The sequence below is a fragment of the Macrobrachium nipponense genome, chromosome 9, assembly GCF_015104395.2.
Source record: "Macrobrachium nipponense isolate FS-2020 chromosome 9, ASM1510439v2, whole genome shotgun sequence".
Classification (NCBI taxonomy): domain Eukaryota; kingdom Metazoa; phylum Arthropoda; class Malacostraca; order Decapoda; family Palaemonidae; genus Macrobrachium; species Macrobrachium nipponense.
Window position 1 is genome coordinate 23,014,550 of NC_061110.1, and position 20,278 is coordinate 23,034,827.

The following is a 20,278-nucleotide window of genomic DNA, read 5'->3' on the forward strand; positions in this document are numbered from 1 at the left end:
TAGCCATTATTTTAGCCTTTTTAAAACCTGGTAAGGATAAGTTTTTAGCTGCAAACTATCGACCAATTGCATTGACATCTTGTTTATGTAAGATCATGGAGAAGATGGTCAATGTAAGACTGGTATGGTACCTGGAAAAGAAGGGTATTTTTATCACCTATCCAGTGTGGATTTAGAAAAATGCATTCAACGATTGATGTGTTGATGCGACTGGAATCCTCTATTGTTTGTGAAGCCTTTGCTTCCAAACAGCACCATGTAACAGTCTTTTTGATCTTGAGAAGGCATATGATACTGCATGGAGATATGGCATACTTAAAACCATTCATGAATTGGGGTTACGAGGAGAGTTACCATTGTTCATTCAATCATTTGTTTCACATAGATTTTTTCAAGTGAGAGTAGGGGAAACTCTATCAGAGAGGAGAGTCAGGAAGAAGGAGTTCCCCAGGGTAGTGTGCTAAGTGTAACACTATTTGCACTAGCCATTAATGGGATATCCTCTGTCATTCCCCAAGATATTCTCTCAACATTATTTGTAGATGATCTCTCCATATCATTTACTGGATCTAGAATGTCGATGGTTGAGAGAAAACTACAACTCTCAATTGACAAAATTATTCAGTGGGCTGATATGAATGGATTTAAGTTTTCACAAGCAAAACTACTGTTGTCCATTTCTGTCGTATTCGGGGAGTACATCCTGACCGGATATATACATCAAAGGCCAACGGATCCCATGTGTAAATGAAGCTAGATTTTTAGGTTTGATATTTGATTGCAGGTTGACATGGGTTCCTCACTTAAAGGCATTAAAAGTTAAGTGTCTTGAGGCTCTGAATCTTTTAAAAGTATTATTGCAATACACCCCCTGAACACCTGAACTAGCCCTGGTCACTTACCAGGCCCGCCCCAACCATCATTTATTAAAAATTTACCAAATCTTTGGTTAAAATAAACGATCAGTGTTGCCAATCTCCTGGCAAACACCCTCGTTACCTAGTTACCAGCCCACCGCTAGTAGCCCTGCCTCACGGGCCGGTCACACCTGCCCTCTCACGTCAATCAACTTTATCGTTCGCGGTGGAGTACAGATGTATCCACAGCGAACTCCTTTTTGGTCTTGCCCGGCCTTCATTTGCACCTTTGATTTGATTGAATTTGGTGACGAATTACGCATCCCTTTGGATTACGGTTGGATTGCTCTTAATACCTTGTCATTAGACATTGATTCTGCAAAGGAAGAAACAACACAGGCTACGACAACGACTACTGCATCCTCGGCCACGACATCACAGAAAACGACGAGAGGGAGTTCAACAACGTATCGTCTTTGCCAACAATGCAAGAAAAGGATGAGTACCCTATGACACGATAGTCATTCCCTCATGCTAAATTGTAGGCCTGTTCAAGATAATGTAAAGACCAGATGTTTGGAATGTCAGGAGTGGTCTTTGGACCAGATGTTAGGGTATCTCAAACATAGGAAAGGTCTCGTATTAAGAAGTAACTGTAGGCAGGAAGAGACTAACGTAGATCAGATAAAGACTTAGAGACAGTGCTCTTTAAGAGACTTGAGAGTACGCTGACATCGAGTATGACATCTCAGTTACCGATTTATGTCAAGATTATGTGAGGATAGATCGAGCAATAGGGATACTGAAAATTCTAATCGTTCTGTTCCAGCTCCCCTGCCTGTTTCCAGAAATCAGCCCTAAAACCGTGCTGGGGGTTATGGGGATCCGCAAGCCCACGGGCAGGGATCCGCCGTCCCCCCGGGCGCGGAGCAGGCATTGTTGGCAGCAGATTCCCCTTCCCTCGATGACATCTCTGTTACCGATTTTAGGTCAAGATTATGTGAGGTAGATCGAGCAATAGGGATACTGAATTACTAATCTTTCCTTTTCAGCTCCCTGCCTGTTCCAGAATCAGCCCTAACCGGTGCTGGGGGTTATGGGGGTGGGGATCCGCAAGCCCACGGGCAGGATCCGCCGTCCCCCCTGGCGCGGAGCAGGCAGTGTTGGCAGCAGATTCCCCTTCCCTCGATGTGTAAGTTCTCAGGATGATAAAAACTAGGTCAGATATAGACGAGTAGGGATAATAGGCTACATAGTGTTTATTTTAGAAAGAGAAGTGCAGGCTTCTTCGGGTCGTTTTTCTATTAAAAGTATAGTTTTTAGAGGCACAGTGTCCTTAGAGCATCTTTAGGCTTTTTCCTGCTTCGAGTTCCTTGCATCAGAAGCTTTTAGGCCAGGGTTGGTCTTTCAGATATGCTCCTTCGTCTTTAAGGTTGCGTTCCTCTACGTATACGATACGATAATTGTTAATATCAACTAATTCTCCGTTCAATGCATATTGACTTACGATATTCAGTATGAAGAGAAATCGAATAAAATTAACTTCGGTTAGCCTAGTGTTCACGATGATATATCGTATGCATATTCAGTAGCCTAGCCTAACCTAAAGTATTCGCTGTACAAAACATATCGGTAGTTATTTTTATTTTGGCTAACGCTGTAGGCTTAAGGCATTCTTGACTTCGGATAATTCAATACAGGTAATTGAAAACGAACGAGAATCCGATCTGAGGATAATTAATATGAATGTAATCGAACAGAATGAAGATCGGATTCTGTCCGACTAAAGCATTATAATTGTATTATGTGTATCATCCATATTGGCGTAGTATAAACACTAAACTCGGCAGTCATTCACGCTGGAATCAGCGGATGACGAATACGGGTTTGCGTCGCCGTATCCATCTCATTCTATCCTGATTGACTAAAATGACTAACGTAACAACACTCTCACTTATGCCAAGTTTGTACAAACGTCTTAAAGGAGACGTGTCTTCAACTATGTTGACATTTAATATAGTCAATGAGGTATCTATCTTGGGGCATATAATCAGATGTCAGATATAAGGCAATTTGTATGTATGACGTCTTCATACGTTTTACAGACCTATTGCCGTCAGTATTTACATTGACCTTATGTCAATTACTGTTACAAATTATTACCAGTCGTATTATCAAATTACAATGACAACTGAAATTTTAATATTAGGCCTAATAAAGTTAATTTAATTACCTTTAAATATTATTTTATTACTTTTCAATTAAATTATAATTACACTAGCTTGTCGTCAAACAGCACTATTGTAAGGAGGTGTGGTTTAGACAGACAAGGATGCCGGTAGCTCTTTTTTTTATGTTTTTTTTTTTTTTTTTTCTCCTTGCTCAGAATTCAACCATATCACTTGGTCTCGGCTAATGTTTTTGTCCTTAGTTAGCATATTAATGAATATCTGGATACTTAACTTATGTAACGAAGTCATACTGTTCGTCTTACGAGGTAATTTAAGACCAAAATTTGACTGATACGTCTCATCGGAAGCTAGTTTTTCCCTCGGGTTAGATGGCGTTTAAATTTAGGATTCCGTTCGTTTTTTCACTCGTTTTCATAGGTATTACGAACCTTACACTTTATATACGTTATTAATCCTTTGTCTGTGTGAAAAACAACAGTAATGAGCTCTTTCATGCTATTAGGTTTCTTTTACCACGCGCTGCGTTGGATTCATACATAAAAGCTCGGGACTTCTGTCCAGGTTGCTGATGAACGTAATTTTGCCTTATTAGCTTCAGCTGCATTTATAAACATGAATACAGTAATTACCGTCCCACGCGGATGAATACAATAACGGATGTTGCTATCGGATTCGATTACTGTCACACGCTGATCAATACAATAAAGTGATGTTGTTATAGGATCGATCGCATTAGCAACAAGTTCTCGTTCGGTTGTTCATAGCTGTTTACGGATTTTTATACGAGTATTATCGTTAAGATATACCCTTTTAACTTGCTGCAATTTGCGGAGGTGGAGATATTAGACGATCGTATTTCTCTCTCTTCTCTCTCTCTCGCTCCTCTACTCTCTCTCTCTCTCTCTCTCTCTCTCTCTCTCTTTTCCCTGATTTTATCTCTCTCTCTTTTCCCTGATTTTATATTCTCTCTTTATCCTAGACGATTGTTTCTCTCTCCTCTCTCTCTCTCTCTCCTCTCTCTCTCTCTCTCTCTCTCTCCTCTCTCACTTTTCTGATTTCATATTCTCTCCATATTCTCTCATCCTATTTTCCTACGCTCTCCTAACAACGGGATTCATTGTGCAACAGAGGTTTTTCTTCCTTTCACAAACACCTTTTCAAACTTTCTCAATTTCCCTTCAGCGCTGACTGACCTCATAGGTCCCAATACTCTGGCCTTTGGCCTAAATTCTATTTTTAAACCCAACAATCTTGCTGTCTGAGTTAGTATTAGAGTAGGGAGCGAATATTCGGAATATGTATAAGGTATTCATGATATAATATATCACAAGAGGATTTTAAGTATTAGCAAAGATAGGAAAGAACATGTCTGGGTCTATCTGAGGGTATTCTTCCAAGGGCCAACCAGGCAGAGTACAGACAGGCAGGTACAACACTACAAGAGAGGACACACTACGATCGACGACACCGTTGTCTCCTCCGTACATGAGAGGCCTAAGGCCACATGGGAGGTCTTCAGTTTCCCTCCATACATGAGAGGCCGAGAGCCACATGGGAGGTCTTCAGATTCCCTCCATACATGAGAGGCCGAGAGCCACATGGGAGGTCTTCAGATTCCCTCCATACATGAGAGGCCGAGGCGAGACCACATGGGAGGTCTTCAGTTTTTTCCTCTACTCAGGTGAGGCACATAGCCAGCTGAGAGGAAACAGGTTTGTATCCCTTCCGCACTCAATGAGTTTTGACCTTAGGGTAGAGGTGCAGGGAGTTTTTCCCTTCACATATGGCAGGCCTAGAAGGCCACACATGGGAGATTGCTTGGACGAGTGACAAATGAACTTGAGACTGACTCGCGTACTCAATTATATTGACTGACAACTAGTACAGTGGAGGGCCGGGCAGATTGATTCCCCACCTCCAAAATTAATGTTGTTATCGGGTAGCTAGTTTCAGGTGTTCAGGGGGTGTATTGCAATATGAAGTTTTTATTGTAAAACTAATATTGTAATACCTACCTGAACACCTGAATGATTCCCACCCTCCTCCCCTCTCATACAGAGTTATTGAGTTATGATTGACGTGAGAGGGCAGGTGTGACCGGCCCGTGAGGCAGGGCTACTAGCGGTGGGCTGGTAACTAGGTACGAGGGTGTTTGCCAGGAGATTGGCAACACCTGATCGTTTATTTTAACCAACAAAGATTTGGTAAATTTGAATAAATGATGGTTTCGGGCTGGTAAGTGACCAGGGCTAGTTCAGGTGTTTCAGGTAGGTATTACAATATTAGTTTTACAATTAAAACTTCATATCACATACATCATGGGGGGCAGACCGCAAAACTATTTTAAAATTATACAAGGCCTTAATTTTTTCAAAAATTAGTTATGGGTGTGAAATATACTCCTCAGCCACCCAAGCCGATTAAAGGTATTAGATTCTATACACCATGCTGGTATTAGATTGTCTACAGGAGCGTTTAGAACTTCGCCTATTCCAAGTCTCCTTGTTGACGCTGGAGAATTAACTTTTAGACCTTTACCGAAAGTCTTCTATTATTCGTTTATTGGTTTAGGTTGCAAAGACTTCCCAATTCTTTAGCCTGTCAGACTGCAAACTTTGTAAGGCATTGTAGATATTTTGAGTTACACCCAAAATCTCCTCAACCTTATTATGGTTTTCGGGTAAAAAAATTAATAAACGGTCTTGATATAGCCAGAAATAGTTCTTCCATTTAGGATATCACCAACCCCTCCCTGGAAATTACCAGATATATCTTTTTGTAAATATTTTATTGGTATAAAAAAGACATGACTGATTAGAAGCCAGGTCTCTCTTCATGAACATGTCGAAGAACATAGGGAATCGACTTTTATATATACAGATGGCTCCAAATCTGATGCTGGCGTTGGATTTGGAGTATATAGTGGTTCTTTTAATTGTAGAGGTGCACTTCCTCTAGTATCTTCCATATTTACTGCAGAAACTATATGGCATATTAACCGCCTATTGAGAAAATAGCATTAAAAGATGAGGGCAATTTTACCATTTTTAGTGATGCAAGAAGTGTCCTTCAAGCTTTAGAAGTTTTTCAATTCTAGTAACCCTTTGGTTTTAAAGATTTTAGAGTGGCTTTTTATTATTGGTCTGAAAGGCATAACATTAGATTTTGTTGGGTTCCGGCACATGTAGGTGTGTGTGGAAATGAGGAGGCAGATTCACTGGCAAAGAATGCTGCAGCTGAGTTGCTACCAAGAAGGTATCCCATTCCATGTAATGATGTTTTTACCTACAATTAAGAATTTTATTTATAATAATTGGCAAAAGCATGGGAAAGCTTAGCTATAATAAGATGAGAGAAATAACAAATGTTATATCCCCTTGGAAATATAACGTGATGCCCCGAAAGTGGGAGACTACTCTTTGTCGTCTCCGAATTGGTCACACTCGGATGACACATGAGTTTTTGCTAGCTGGCCAACACCAACCATATTGTGACGACTGTTTGATACCCTTGACCGTGAAGCATTTGTTGACTGAATGCCCCACTTATAGCACGGAAAGAAATAGATATCTGTTTGAGGCTCGAAGGTGAGGATGGCAGGTTCATCCTTGCCAAGATTCTTGGACATGATGTGTCATACAATGCAAGTGCACTTAGATTTATTTCAGAAGCAGGTCTTCTGAAAGCTATTTAACTTTGTACAATGATATTTGCTTTTATGGTTTTAATTGCATATAATTTTATTCTTTATTTATAATAAACGATATCGGCGTCAATGACCTTCGATGTCAGGATGCCAGAGAACTTCCAATCATTCATTCATTCATTTCCAACATCCCTGGGACAACCTGGAGGTGTATGCCTTCCCTCCGTTTTGTTTGATCCATCAAGTTTTGAACAGGCTAATGAGTTCACAGGGTCTCAGGATGACTTTGGTAGCCCCTCTGTGGCCTCAAGCTGAGTGGTTCCCAGATCTGCTGTAGTTGTTGTCAGAGGTTCTGAGGGAAATTTCCTCCTTGGCGACATCTGTGTCAGCATGATGCGGAAATGTTCCACCAGTCAGTAGAATCCCTGTCTTTTCACGGTTGGAGACTTTCAAATTTCTCCTCCGAGCGAGAGGCCCTTTTCTCAGAAGACAAGAAACGTTTGTCCGTTTCTGCCATTAGAGGCTACAGGGCGGCCCTGAGTTTGGTGTTATGCCTTAAAGGTATCGACATCTCCTCTTCCTGGGAACTTTCCTTGCTAGTTAAGGGGTTTGAGCAGTTGAGTTCTCTTAGAGAGCTCAAGCCTCAGACGTGGAATGTTTCCTTGGTTCTCAAGAGCTTCACCAAGAGTCCATATGAGCTCTTGTGTCGCTCAACTGACAGGAACTTGACACAATTTTCCTTCTGGCTTTGGCATCTTCCAAGAGGGTAGGAGAGCTCCACGATCTGAGCTATGAGGTGAAGTACGCTAGGGGTTGGGGGTCGTTGTCCTTCGAATTTGTCCCTGAATTAGTGGCCAAGACCCAAAATCCCTCTGTGCACGATGACAGGTTGACATCGTTTTCCATTCTATCACTGAATGACTTGTGGGTGGTGATGCTCAAGAGCGTTTGTTGTGCCCTGTCCAGGCCCCCCTGCATTGCTATCTTAAAAGGACTCTGCACCTTGGACCAGGCTGCTGCAGACTTATCGTTAGCACAGGCCGTACAAGAAAGAGGTGTCTATGAATACTATCTTTTTGGATATGGTAAGACATCAGACAGGCATACTTGTCTCTTGATGATTCCACCACCACATCTGTGCAGGCTAGAGCGCATGACGTTAGTGGTATTGGTCCCTCTCTGGCTTTTAAAAAGAACTTGGCTGTACATAGAGGGCTGAGTGCTGGTACTTGGTTACGCCAGTCCACATTCGCCTCTTTCTATCTGAAGGATGTTGCCCACAGATCTGCAGACACGTTTTCCCTGGGTATTGTGGTGGCTGCCCAACAGGTTGTGTACTCATAGTTGCCCCTAACAGGGCACTTTTGTATCTTTCCTAAGATGAATGTGTGGATGAGAGAATGAGAGAGTTGGCTGGTCTCCTTCTTTCTCTTGTACCTTTCCTTCTTCCTTCGGGCGAGTTAAGGAATAGACACATCATTCACTGGACTGGTCTGATACAATGAGTAACGTAGTCATACTGATAGTGTGGTCACTTATTATGCAAATGTCAAACCCTCTATTCTGTAGCATATGCTCCACTCCTAGGCAAGGAGGAGTTGAGAGTGGTACAAACCCTGGTGTGTTGGTTTGCTATTAGTCAGTCAAAGTTTCTCTTTGGTTCCCTATACAATGGTTCTCCCATATATCATTGTACATCACTCAGCGTCTGAGTGGTTAGATATCAATTTATCTGGCTTCTCAACGGGCTTCAGTCCCTCTCCAGAAATCATTTCTTCTGGAAGCTGGACAGGTGGGTAGGCCCCCAGTCAGTTTAGGATGTCTTGTACCTCCCTCCAAGTATGAGTCTATCCTATTGTTAAGACCGAAGGTTTGTTCGCGTATGAACAAATGACAAATTTTCTAAGACAATTTGTATTTTTCATAGCTACAAAGCTGAGGTCTTAACATTATACTGCCCGCCTCTAGCCGCCCCTCTGTTTGTTAAGACATCCTGAGTTGGGAAAGACTGATGCTTGATTGTAGGTGAATGGTCTTCAACCATCCTTCACCCAATCTACGCATGCGTTGCCAGATATCACGAGATTCCTTGCTTTCATCTGTTTTTTAACCGGATCCAGCAAGGTGCTAGAAATTATTCTATTGTTAAGACCTCAGGTTTGTAGCAATGAAAAATACAAATTGTCTTAGAAAATTTGTCATTTTTTGTGGCCATTGCTGTAATGTGCCAGATTCTTCTGTCTTTCTATGATCTCTCCTCTTAACTCTACAAATTTATATACAAATATGCACATTTGTTACCAGTGAGAGGTTACACTTGTTTTATTCATCATGTCACTCATTTGCAAGTTGGAAATAAGCATTTGGCTTATCTACAGTTGCTTCTTCTCAGCTTAATCCCTATTTTAGGTAATTTTTTTTCATTAAGCCTTTTCCACAACTACCAGCAGTTATAGCCATTGTAAAAGGAGAGTACTTTCTTTATCTGTGGAGAGTAATCATAATTGTAAAATTATATTTTTGCATTTCCAGTCAGAATTCTTAAAGACAACGCTGTTTTCTGGGCAGGTAATCCAAGAGTAAATTTACCTTACACTGATTAGTACTTTGCTGCATTAGTATTAGAATTTCCTTTCATATAAAGTTGCACATCGGTTATCAGTGTTTCACCTAGTGCTTAGTATAATGTAATTTTATGTATGTATATAGTTCACAGGATTTTTTTTATATCGGACATCATGCTGACTTGATTGTATGTGTGGTCTCACTGCTTTATTCAATTTTTTTGTGATGTGTATTTGTAAATAGACAGGCTTATTTTGTAAGTTTTATGAAGATGTGTTGTGCAAATTCTAATTTTTACAATGAAAGTAGGTTTTGATTAAAACCCATTACTTGTAATTAGCCTTTTTTTGTTTGATACAAAAGAAGTCTCAGATTCTGTAGTCTCTACTGAGATGAAATGAGAAAGGGGCAGTCAGCCTTGTATACTCACAAGTGGACCCAGAGGAGTCAGGGGGTTGGGAGGGCAGTAGTTCACAGTAGTATAAGTAGCATTTTATGAAAAATTACTTTTGCATATAATAAAAAATATATTTTTGTGCATGACACTTATTAACTCAAATCCCAATGTAGATGAGATGACTATTGAGCAGATGAAACTGAAGTGTTGGCTGAAACTGATCTTTCGGTCCATTTAAAAGTCTCACCAGATGGATTCAAGTTTCTGAAGGTATGCAGGGAATAATGAAAGAAGGGGCCCTTAAGTGTTAATACTTATGCTACATGAAAAAGTTTGAAGGTGAAGGATCCATTTATGAAATTGAAAGAAGGGACCATTCAATTTCATTTGATTTGACTAGATGTAGTGGTAGAAAGGAAAACACTGGTTTGTATGTAGGAAACAAAAATTGTTTTAAATTTCTTATGAACTGCATAATTTGTTATTTAAAACTGTTGCAATCACAAATTCATAATTCACACACAAGCAGTATAAACTGCACCGGTGCTGAAGTAGTGAGGCAACTTTTGATCAATGTTTGCAAGTTGTTTTACACAAAGTATTGGTTACACACTTGGAAGGTATTTCATGAGATTTTACAGTATAGATTATTGTGGCTCTACACATTACATCACAGAATATGTCCTGCAATTTGATATTCCACTATTTGTTTGTGCACTATAAGGTTGGATATTCTGTATTACGTTTTTAAGGAAATGGGATGATGATTTTGAGACAGAAGTAGATGAAAGAGATGAAGATAAATACTATTTAAGTTTGGAACTTCAAAGGGATATAGCACTTTTCACTAGAATAACACTCTAGTTCTTGTAATCAGTCAAATTCTAAGCTATCACAAATCATAGACACTCCATTATTGTGTCTGTGCCAACAGATTCAAGTCCTAGGCAACAAAGAACCTTACTTTTAATGTGTCTAGTGTAAAGCTAATAGGGCTTTTGTTTGTTTTGACATTCTGGCTTATTGTGTCGTCAACAACAATAGATTCATTCGGTATTTACTCTAACCACATTTGTGTATTTTAATCTCATCTATTAGCCACCAGCCTTGACTATACCTAACAAAAGAGGAGTACCTTGGCACCTCAGTTTATCAGGCTTCATTACTTATTGAATGAATCTTAGTCAGGTAAAAATTAAAATTTTGTACTTAACAGAACAATCCAGTAAATACACTAGATTTAACAGACACTGAAATGAATACACACCACAGACTTTTTCCTGCCTAAACTTGTGAGCACTCTGAGTTGGTCATGCATTATCTGTTGTCAATACAGCAGCAGAAAAGACTGAGAGGGAAATAAATGTTGGAATGCTACCTTGTGGTCAAACAGGTTCTTGCACCTTAACAACTATTTACTTCTTGGTATATCAACATTGCCTGAACATTAAAGCGAAAACAAATTCGTAAAGGTGGAATTCATGAAATGATTGAAATTAGGATATTTCCTTTATAAAAATCTTGTACAGGGAAGTTGGCCGAGTTAGGATAGCTAATGTGGCAAGTTGATATTCATGACTTTGATCTAGAGGCAATAGAATCTTAGTCAAGAAAAGATTATTTCTCTCTCTCTCTCATATGATTTTTTTATACATATTTTTTCTTGGCAGATGAAGGCACTTGTTCCAATTTTAGCATGTGAAGATCGACTCCTAAGGGTAATGTCAGGTTCTGATGTCTTATATTCAGTTGAACTGCCTTCACCTCCCTCCAGCCTACAACTGTTCTACAATGATGGGGGGGAACATGGAGACCAATTACTGTACGGCACTTCCGATGGCAAGATTGGTCTAGTCCAATTGGGAAGGTAAGAATAAGTCAAGTGTAAATGTGTCAAAATTACCTTTTTTTTAATTTGTTTTGATAAGTATGTTCACTATTTTGCCTTGCATCCCTGTTATGTGTCTTTTGGTTTGTCTTTTCAGTGATCTAAAGTGTTCCATGTTTTATTAATTATACTGTTCACAATTAGTTTTGTTTATTGGTAACATGAGTGGTTTGAAACTGTGCTTTACTGACAACAAAGTGAAAAGTGAATAAAACTTGTACAGCCAGTCATTTTTAGCATGAGATGCAGGAGCCTGAGACTATGTACTGTTTTCTTGTCAGGGAAAAGTATGTGTCCATGGACTATGCTTAAAGGACAGTAAAGATGATGGTGTTTTTCATATTTTCACATTCATTATTTCAGTTATGAGAATATACAGTATGTGTATGTATTTGGTTATCTTGATTGATATTCAGTGACAGACATCAGCAAATTGTTTGTGTTTTGTGGAATCTTAAAAATTACCTGAAAGAAGGTGGTTGGATTCACTTTTTCAGTTACTCCTCATAGAGATCTATGACATCACACTCTTAAATGGGACAAATCTTCCTCCATAGGCGACACATAAGAATGTACTGGAATATCCTGCTAAGTTTGAAGTAGACTATTACACACACAAAAAAAGTACTCACTATTGGCTTCTGGAAAATCTAGAAACCATCAACCAAACACCCAAGGACCCCAGAGTCTTCCAAAGACTCAAAGAGAGAAAAAAGGAAGGTGATAAGATAAAAAAACCAATTAGCATTTTTCTGGGAGGCCCCTAGATAGGGATCCTTTCCAGAAATAAAAATAGCATTCCCAGTCAAGTATTGTAAGTGCTAGGGCTTGGGATAAGACATGAGGAATTAAAGTGAATAATTCAAGCAGTATCTCCTTTCCTTGTTTATGTACAACAAACTATGTTAGATGGTAATGTGCCATATCCAAGAGAGCACGAGTCTTGTAAAGCATCCTCCAATAGGTATTCATTCATATTAATATCTGTTGTGATATCCCCCAGGTACCTTTGAACATACCCTATCATCATGATTGTGTAGAAATTGATAACACCCTATATCTCCCTATCTTTTGAGGAAATTATTGTTTTGTACATGCAACTTCCCCGGCAGATATATACTTAGCTATAGTTTCCGACGTCCCGACAGAATTTCAAATTTCGCGGCACACGCTACAGGTAGGTCAGGTGATCTACCCTCCCGCCGCTGGGTGGCGGGACTAGGAACCATTCCCGTTTCCTAATCAGATTTTCTCTGTCGCCAGTTCCGACAACACCCGTTGTTGGTTCCTCCTGATTTGGATTTCATTTTTCACTTGCTGTGGATCTTTTGACTGTCTTTTGGTGACGTATTGGATCGTTGGCTTGGCATACGCTTTTGTTTACTTTTTATGATTCTCTAATGCGTCAGACGCTAGTACTACTGTGTTTAGAATATGGGCGATGAATGTGTGACGTAAGACTACCGAATCCTTCGGTAGATCCTCACACTGTAGAAGAGTAATTTAATTTTTGTTTTTTCTAAGGAAATACCACTGTTGTAAGACAGTCATAATTACGTACTGTATGCAGTTACTGAATGACAGTCATTAACACGAAACATTTGACATGAAGATATGATGAAAATCCTTAAGAGAACCTTCATTGTTGAAGTTTGTTTTGTAGTTCTATAGATCACTTATGAATGATTGTCATTACTATCCTTGTACTGAATGTGAGATTTTGAATGAGGAAGAAGTCTCTTTCTTCTTCTTTGAGGAAGTTAGAGAAGAACAGAGTTAGGAAAGCTTCGTCTAGAAACTCCAGTAGTTCTCGTACTAACAAGCTAGTTGAGGAGGCTTTAGAACCTAACCCTAATGTAGTTGTTGCAACCTCTCCTCCATTTTCAGCCCCTTCCCCCTTCTTCGAACCTGCGGATTCGTCTTCGAGATGTTCTCTAAAATTAATACAGCTACTATATATTTTTACCATTTTCGTAGAATCCATTTGGAGCTTGATAGATGGATAAAAAGTCAAAGAATACCATGTGTACAAGGGGCCACTATTTAGGATAAATTTTTGACCAAAGGCAAAAATGTGTAATCCACCTTAAATGACTTTAATTCAGATGTTATGGTCCATTATAAGGCAGTCCCTGGCTTACGATGGGTTCAGCTTATGACATTCCGAGGTTACAAAGATTTTCAATTATATTTATCAGAAATTATTTCCAGGGTTACGGCGCCTACAACACTAATCTGGCAGAAGAAATATGACTCCAAAAATGCAAAATAATCAATATTTGGAGGTTTTTTGGATGAAAAATGCAATAAGAATGTAGTTTACATAGTTTTTAATGCATCCAAAGCATTAAAAGTAAGGTTGGCTTACGACGATTTTCGGTTTACAACGCGTCTCAAGAACGGAACCCCTGTTGTAACCTGGGGACTGCCTAGTTTGAAAGTTATAGTAATACCACATATTTATTGATTTATAGATTGTTAAGGGGGGCCCCGCCAGAACCCTTACATATGGGGGTATAGGGCGAAAAATGCAGTCATGAAAAAATTCATGGAGGCTTCGTATGGTAGTGGAGAATACGTATACGAAATATTTCGTCAAAATTCCTCTAACTTTCGTAGTTACAGGGTAATTAGTAAACTTAACTCAATAAGCCAAAATCATTGATCCGTACAAGAAAATGCAATATTTCTTTTGTTATCGTAAATTTTGATAATTATTGTCAAAGAAATTGTGGGCAATGGCATCTGTAGAGATTCCATGAGTCGGAAGTCAGCTAAGCTAACACCTTTCAGTGCGAGCACAAACCTCATGTAGAGTACACATTCGAGTTTCACCTCTGACATTCGCTTGCTTTTGCATATGTTTATAGTATTTGTTTCTGCAAGAATTTCATCATGCCAATGAGGAAAAGACAAGCAGAACATCTCGCTAACATACAGACAAAGAAAAATCACTCCAATATGATTACAGAATATCATAATATACGCGATATTAGCGTAGTTAGTGAAGAGAGAGAGGGAGGGGTGTGTAATTAGGAATGCCCCCGTCTTGCCTGACGCACACGTTGCACTGTGCCCCAAGCTACGATCTTTGAGCAAAGGGATCTTCATTTATGATAAATAACATAGTTTTGGTATATTAATACCCAAAAAGGAATATGAAATTCATAATAATCATGATTTATTAACATTGTAAAAAGAGAGTACATGTTTGAGTTTCACCTCTGACATTCTCTTGCATTTACGTTTGTTTATCTTTGTTTCGGCATGAATTTCATCATGCCAAAGAGGAAAATACAAGGAAAGCATCTCGCTAACATACAGAAGAGGAAAATTCGCTGTAATAAGCCGAGTTAGTGAAGGAGAGAGAGAGAGAGAGAGTTGCTTAGGAAGGAGTGCCCCGTCTTCCCTGACGCAGTGCCCCAGACTGTTATATGAGGAAAGGGATCATCATTTATGATTAAATTATGATAAATAACATAGTTTTGGTTTATTAATACCCAAAAAAGAAATATACATTCATAATAATGATTATTTATTAACATTGTCTTATAAAAATACCGGGAAAAATTTGAACGCCCGTATCTCGAAACTATACTTATTGACCTTCAAATTCTATCTTCTCACTTAGTTTTAAAGCTATAGCATTGAAATTTGGTATATAATGAAAGACATTATAGAACAATCAAATAGAGCCCTTTTTCCCAATTTTTGTTTCGTCTTTTTTTGTTATTATTTTTTCGTGATTTATGGGGTTTATTTTTTTAACATAGGTAATGAAAAATTCATATCTAGCAAAAAAAATGACTTTTAGAAAAAAACTTCATATGATTGGAGGTCTACATCAGGTTTATGTTTGGTAGTAATCCTAGTTCATAATTTGTTCTGATACGAATACAAACCATCGGTCCTTTACAATAGGAATGTAACTTGCAGCAGCTGGAACCGGTCAAAGGCTTCAAACAAGGGAGTTCGGTAGTTATCTGCTTGTCCGACAGTCCGCGCACCGCGCGACTGGGAGGTGAAGATCCACTTTGCTTTTGGCCGTGCTGGTTTACAGACGTGTTCTCCACCTCTCTCTGCCCGGCTTTCGTCGTATGCTTTGTGTCTTCTCAAACTTGGTTTGCTTTGCGTTTGTGTTAAAATACTGTAAGTACGTGTGCTTTTGTATTTTATTATAACTGTGATTATGGATTCCCGTGAGCTGGAGATGTCCTCACGCCTCCCCATCAGCCGCAGAGTTTGCCCTGGTGTGGAGGGCCGTAAGTGTGGGGCCTTCCGCTCCTTCCCAGAAGTGGATCCTCATGAATTGTGTGCTCGGTGCAGAGGGCGCGAATGCTCTCGCGCCGAACCTTGTGATTTATGCATATCTTGGTCGGAGGAGCAGTGGGTGCGATATGAGGGTAGGAGGAAGCGACGTAAGCATGCCAGGGAGTCCTCGGAAGGTTCTCCGGCGACTCCCTTGGTCACAGACACGTCGTCTTCCTTCCTGCCGCCATCTCAGCTCCTGTGTATGGCTCCTTCCCCTTCGGGGAGGAGGGGGCGAGGTACCCCGACATCCAACTGTACTCGAGGTCTTCCGTTCGTTCGGGGTGGGGCTTGTCGTCCCCCCCCCGGGCGAGGGGGAACCCCTCTTTCTAACCCGACCTTTGCCTCCTCAGGTGCTCCTCGGCCAGGTATGGTTCTCGCTGGGCCTCCAGAGGACACCGAGCGTTCTGGGGCTGTTGCATCACCTGGCAGGTGATGCTCCGGTCACTCATGGACCGGTGACCACCACCACCGTCTTGACCCCGGGGTATGCCACCCCTCCTCATCTTGTGTACACCCAGCATGTGACTACGGTGACACCCTCAGCTGCGGTGCAGGCCCTGATTGCTGGTTTCCCAAGGAGGGTTGTGCCTCCTCCGCCCGGGTTCACCGCTCTCGCCTCAGCCCCCGACTTTCGGTGCCCCAAGAGTTCGCCCCTGGACCTTCCACCCGTACCCAGGATGTCGCTGACCGCTGTCCCGCCTCCTGCTGTACCTGACGTTCCTGCCGTGCCTGCCGCTCCTGCCGTACCTGCTGCTCCTGCCGTGCCTGGACCAACCCCTGCCGACGTCGTTCCTGCCTGTGGTGTTGCTGCCCCAATCGCGGGTCCTTCCGGACAGGTGCAGCCGGGCCGTGTTGCTTCGGCAATAGCCCTGGCTCCGTCCTGGATGGAGGACCTGACGTCTGTCCTGAGGAAGGTGTCGTCGTCATCTTCGTCGTCGTCGCCTGCTGCTGCCTCTTCCACTTTGACTTCCAAGGCTTCTAAACCGAGGAAGAAGAAGGCTGCCTCCTCCCCCCCTAAGAAGTCTCCTTCGGGAACTTCTAAGGGCCCGTCTCACTCTGGTGGGATGGTGGGTTCTTCCGCTGGCCCTCCCGCTCCTTCGGGAGCGGGGCCCGTCTCTCCTTCCGCAAGGAAGAGGGAGACGGGGACCAGAGGGGTTTGGCTAACACCGGTACTTTCTCACCTGGTGCTAGGGGTTCTGCCGCTACACCAGATTCCTGCTCGGCCTCTCGTTCGCAAGAGGTACGGAGTGTACGGTCACCTGTGGGTGAGTACAGCCAAGGCTCAGGCTTCCGAGTTTGCTCGGCGCCAGGACTGAGGCACGGAACGGAAGACTGGCGAGGGTTGCTCAGGTGACTCCCGCCAGGCCAGCGATCGCTCTCGTAGTGATCCGCAGGTGACCAGGATTGACACGACGGTCCCAGACCGGCCGCGGGCTGAGGCTAGGAAGAGGTCCCCTTGATCGGTTCCAGCGGTTTGACACGCCATGAGGAAAGGCATCACTCCCACCTCGACAGTGGTCTCTGCAGGTCCCCTGACCGCCGCTCCCACCAGGACCGGGCGGGTAGGGGGACCAGCAGCAGCTCCTTTGACACACAGGACTGGAGCTGCTGTTCTCGGTCCAGCCGCTCTCCCCAGGAGAGCCGCGTGACCAGGCCTGCAGCTCAATCGCCACCACGGGTTGGCGATCGCCTGCAGCCTCCCAAGCACACTGGTTCTACCAGTGGGCGAGGGGGGAGCATCAGGTCTTCCTCTCCGATCCCTTCAACTTCCTCGGGTTACGCCGGGAAGAGCGAGGCGATCCAGAGTGATCGTGAGGAGTGCGCTCCTCACGGTCCCACCAAGACGCCCTACGAGCCAGGCACGGTCTTAGGACTGACCAGGTCGTATGCGCAAGTGGCAGGAGGAGATCAGGAGGGGTCTGTCGCTGTTCCTCCTTCTGAAGGAGGAGGGTCTTGAGAGGCGTTCTTGTTGGAGGGACTTGACGGTCCTACTCCTCAAGACGCAGTCACTCCCGAGATCCAGAGGTCGTTTGCAGAGGTTATTGCACTGATTCGTCAGCACAACAACCTCGGGGAAGGATCGCTGCTCCCACCTTCTGAGCCCATGTCCAGGCTTGAGTTGTTCTGGGGTCCTAAGAAGGAACCCAAGACGACAGTGGGTCTGCTGCGATCAGCTCTAGCCGACTCGGCGCTCGGCCAGGTGGACACTCTTGTCTCCGGACAGGAGGGTTCGCTAAGGTCCGGCAGGTCCTCCAAGCTACTTCCTCCGCCTCTACTGCGACAGAGGAGATTCTACGTGCCTTCAGAGGATCCTATGCCGCCCAAACAGGTTAACTCCGGGGGTGTTTCTGCAGCAGCTCCTGTTAGAGAACTTATGGTTCTCACAGCAAGAGGCACTTGCACTGGAATCCACCGCCATGGCGGCATTCCATGTAGTCTCCTGGTTAGACCTGTGGTCCCACACGGTGTCTAAGGTCGCGGCCACCTCGGGAAATATCACTCCCGAAGGTAACCCCACTTTTGGGAGACTGTGCCAGTCGGGAGGTAGAGCCATCTCCTACCTAGCCCACCAGACGGCAAACCTGTGGGCCAACCTGGTACTTCGGTGTAGGGACGCAGTCCTCACCCAAGTGACCAGGGCGGCTGGGCGTGAGGCGGCATTGGGTCTTCGCAACGGACCAGTGCGGAGTTCCTCCTCTCTCTTCCCAGGAGAGATGGTGGACGCTGCGGTGGAACAACGGCGCACTGATGACAGTGACCGTCTAGTCCACCAGACGTCTGGGCAGCCTCGAACGACTGTGGCCAAGCCCAAGAGCTTGGTTAGCGCTTCCTCTGTGGCCAAAACGATTGCATCGTCGAAGCCCAAAGGAAAGACACTGCCTTCAACTTCTTCCAGGGGCATTCGCCATCAGCCCTCCTCCCAGCCCTCCTTCCCACGAGGGGGAGCAGGGAAGAAGTCGAAGACAGGCGGGAAACGCTAGGGACGGCGTTCCCCCTCACCTGCTGCCGGAAGTGGGGGGTTGCCTGGCGAGCCATTGGGCAACATGGCAGCGCTATGGAGCGGAGACCTGGATAGTAGACGTTTGGGAGGGGTATCTACTACCTGGAACATCAAAGGACGTAGCCCTTCAGCAGGAAGTCCAAGCCATGCTGAGCAAGGGAGCTGTGGAGATCGTCAGGGATCGTTCCCCCCCCCGAGATGTTGCTGTTTTTGGACGCATCAACCGAGGGATGGGGCGCACACCTCGAGGAGTTGCTGGCTGCAGGAGTGTGGGATCGTCACGACAAGCACCTTCACATCAACGTCCTGGAGCTCAAGGCAGCGTTCCTCGCTCTCCAAGAGTTCCAGGACCGCTTGGTGGGACACTCGGTGGTGTTGATGTGCAACAACACCACAGTAGTGGCATATGTCAACAAACAGGGGGGCCTAGTGTCCCTCCCATTGCACCAGACGTGGCGGAAAGGCTCTTCAACCTGTGGGGACGTCCAGTAGTGGATCTGTTCGCCATCCGGCACAACAGAAAACTTCAGGTTTTCTTCTCGGCCGTGCCGAACCCATGGGCAGCTGCAGAGGACGCTCTTCAACACCCGTGGGACAACCTCTTCGCGTACACCTTTCCCCCGTTCTGTCTGATTTGCAAGGTGATCAGCCAAGTGCAGGTCACCCCAAATCTCCAGGTGATCCTGGTGGCTCCCAAATGGCCTCAGGCCATTTGGTACCTGGACCTGCTGGCTCTGCTTGCAGAAGCACTGAGAGAGATTCCCCCTTGGCACAACCTTCTCGTCCAGGCACACGTGGAACAGTACCACCAGTCAGTCCAGTCCCTACATCTTCACGGCTGGCTGTCATCCACCATCTTTTGCGAGCGAGAGGCTTTTCTCGCCGAGCAGCAACAGAGATGGCTGGGTACATCAGACAGTCCTCTGCAGCTGTGTACCAGGGAAAGTGGGCCGTCTTCTGTGGTTGGTGTCGTAGATGGGGTCTATCTCCACTCAGAGCCACTCTTCAGCAGGTAGCGGATTTCCTCATGTTTCTTCGCCGAGACAAGCTCCTCTCTGTCCCCACAGTCAAAGGATACAGAGCCGCCCTGGCCCTAGTCCTGAAACTGAGGGGAGTGGATTTCTCTAATTCGTTCGTAATCTCCCTGCTTATGAGGAGCTTCGAGAGGTCTTGCCCACCCAGGCAACTCAGGCCCCCGGGGTGGGACGTGACTCTCGTCCTTAGGAGTCTGACTCGAAGTCCCTTCGAGCCACTCCGAGAGTCGTCAGACAGGGATCTGGCCCTCAAGACCCTCTTCTTGCTGGCCCTGGCATCGGCAAAGAGAGTAGGGGAACTGCATGGTCTTTCCTTCAACGTCAAGCATTCCAGGGGGTGGGGATCTGTGACGCTCGATTTCGTCCCGAACTTCGTAGTGAAGACTC

General features: G+C 43.9%; 1 protein-coding gene across 1 annotated transcript in view; it reads left to right on the top strand.

Moving 5' to 3' along the window:
* The window catches only part of LOC135218031 (Bardet-Biedl syndrome 7 protein homolog), a 197,305-nt gene that overhangs the window by 66,108 nt on the left and 110,919 nt on the right, over positions 1-20,278 (top strand). The window contains 1 exon segment of the mRNA XM_064254176.1: positions 11,328-11,524. Coding sequence (XP_064110246.1) covers positions 11,328-11,524 — 197 coding nt within the window.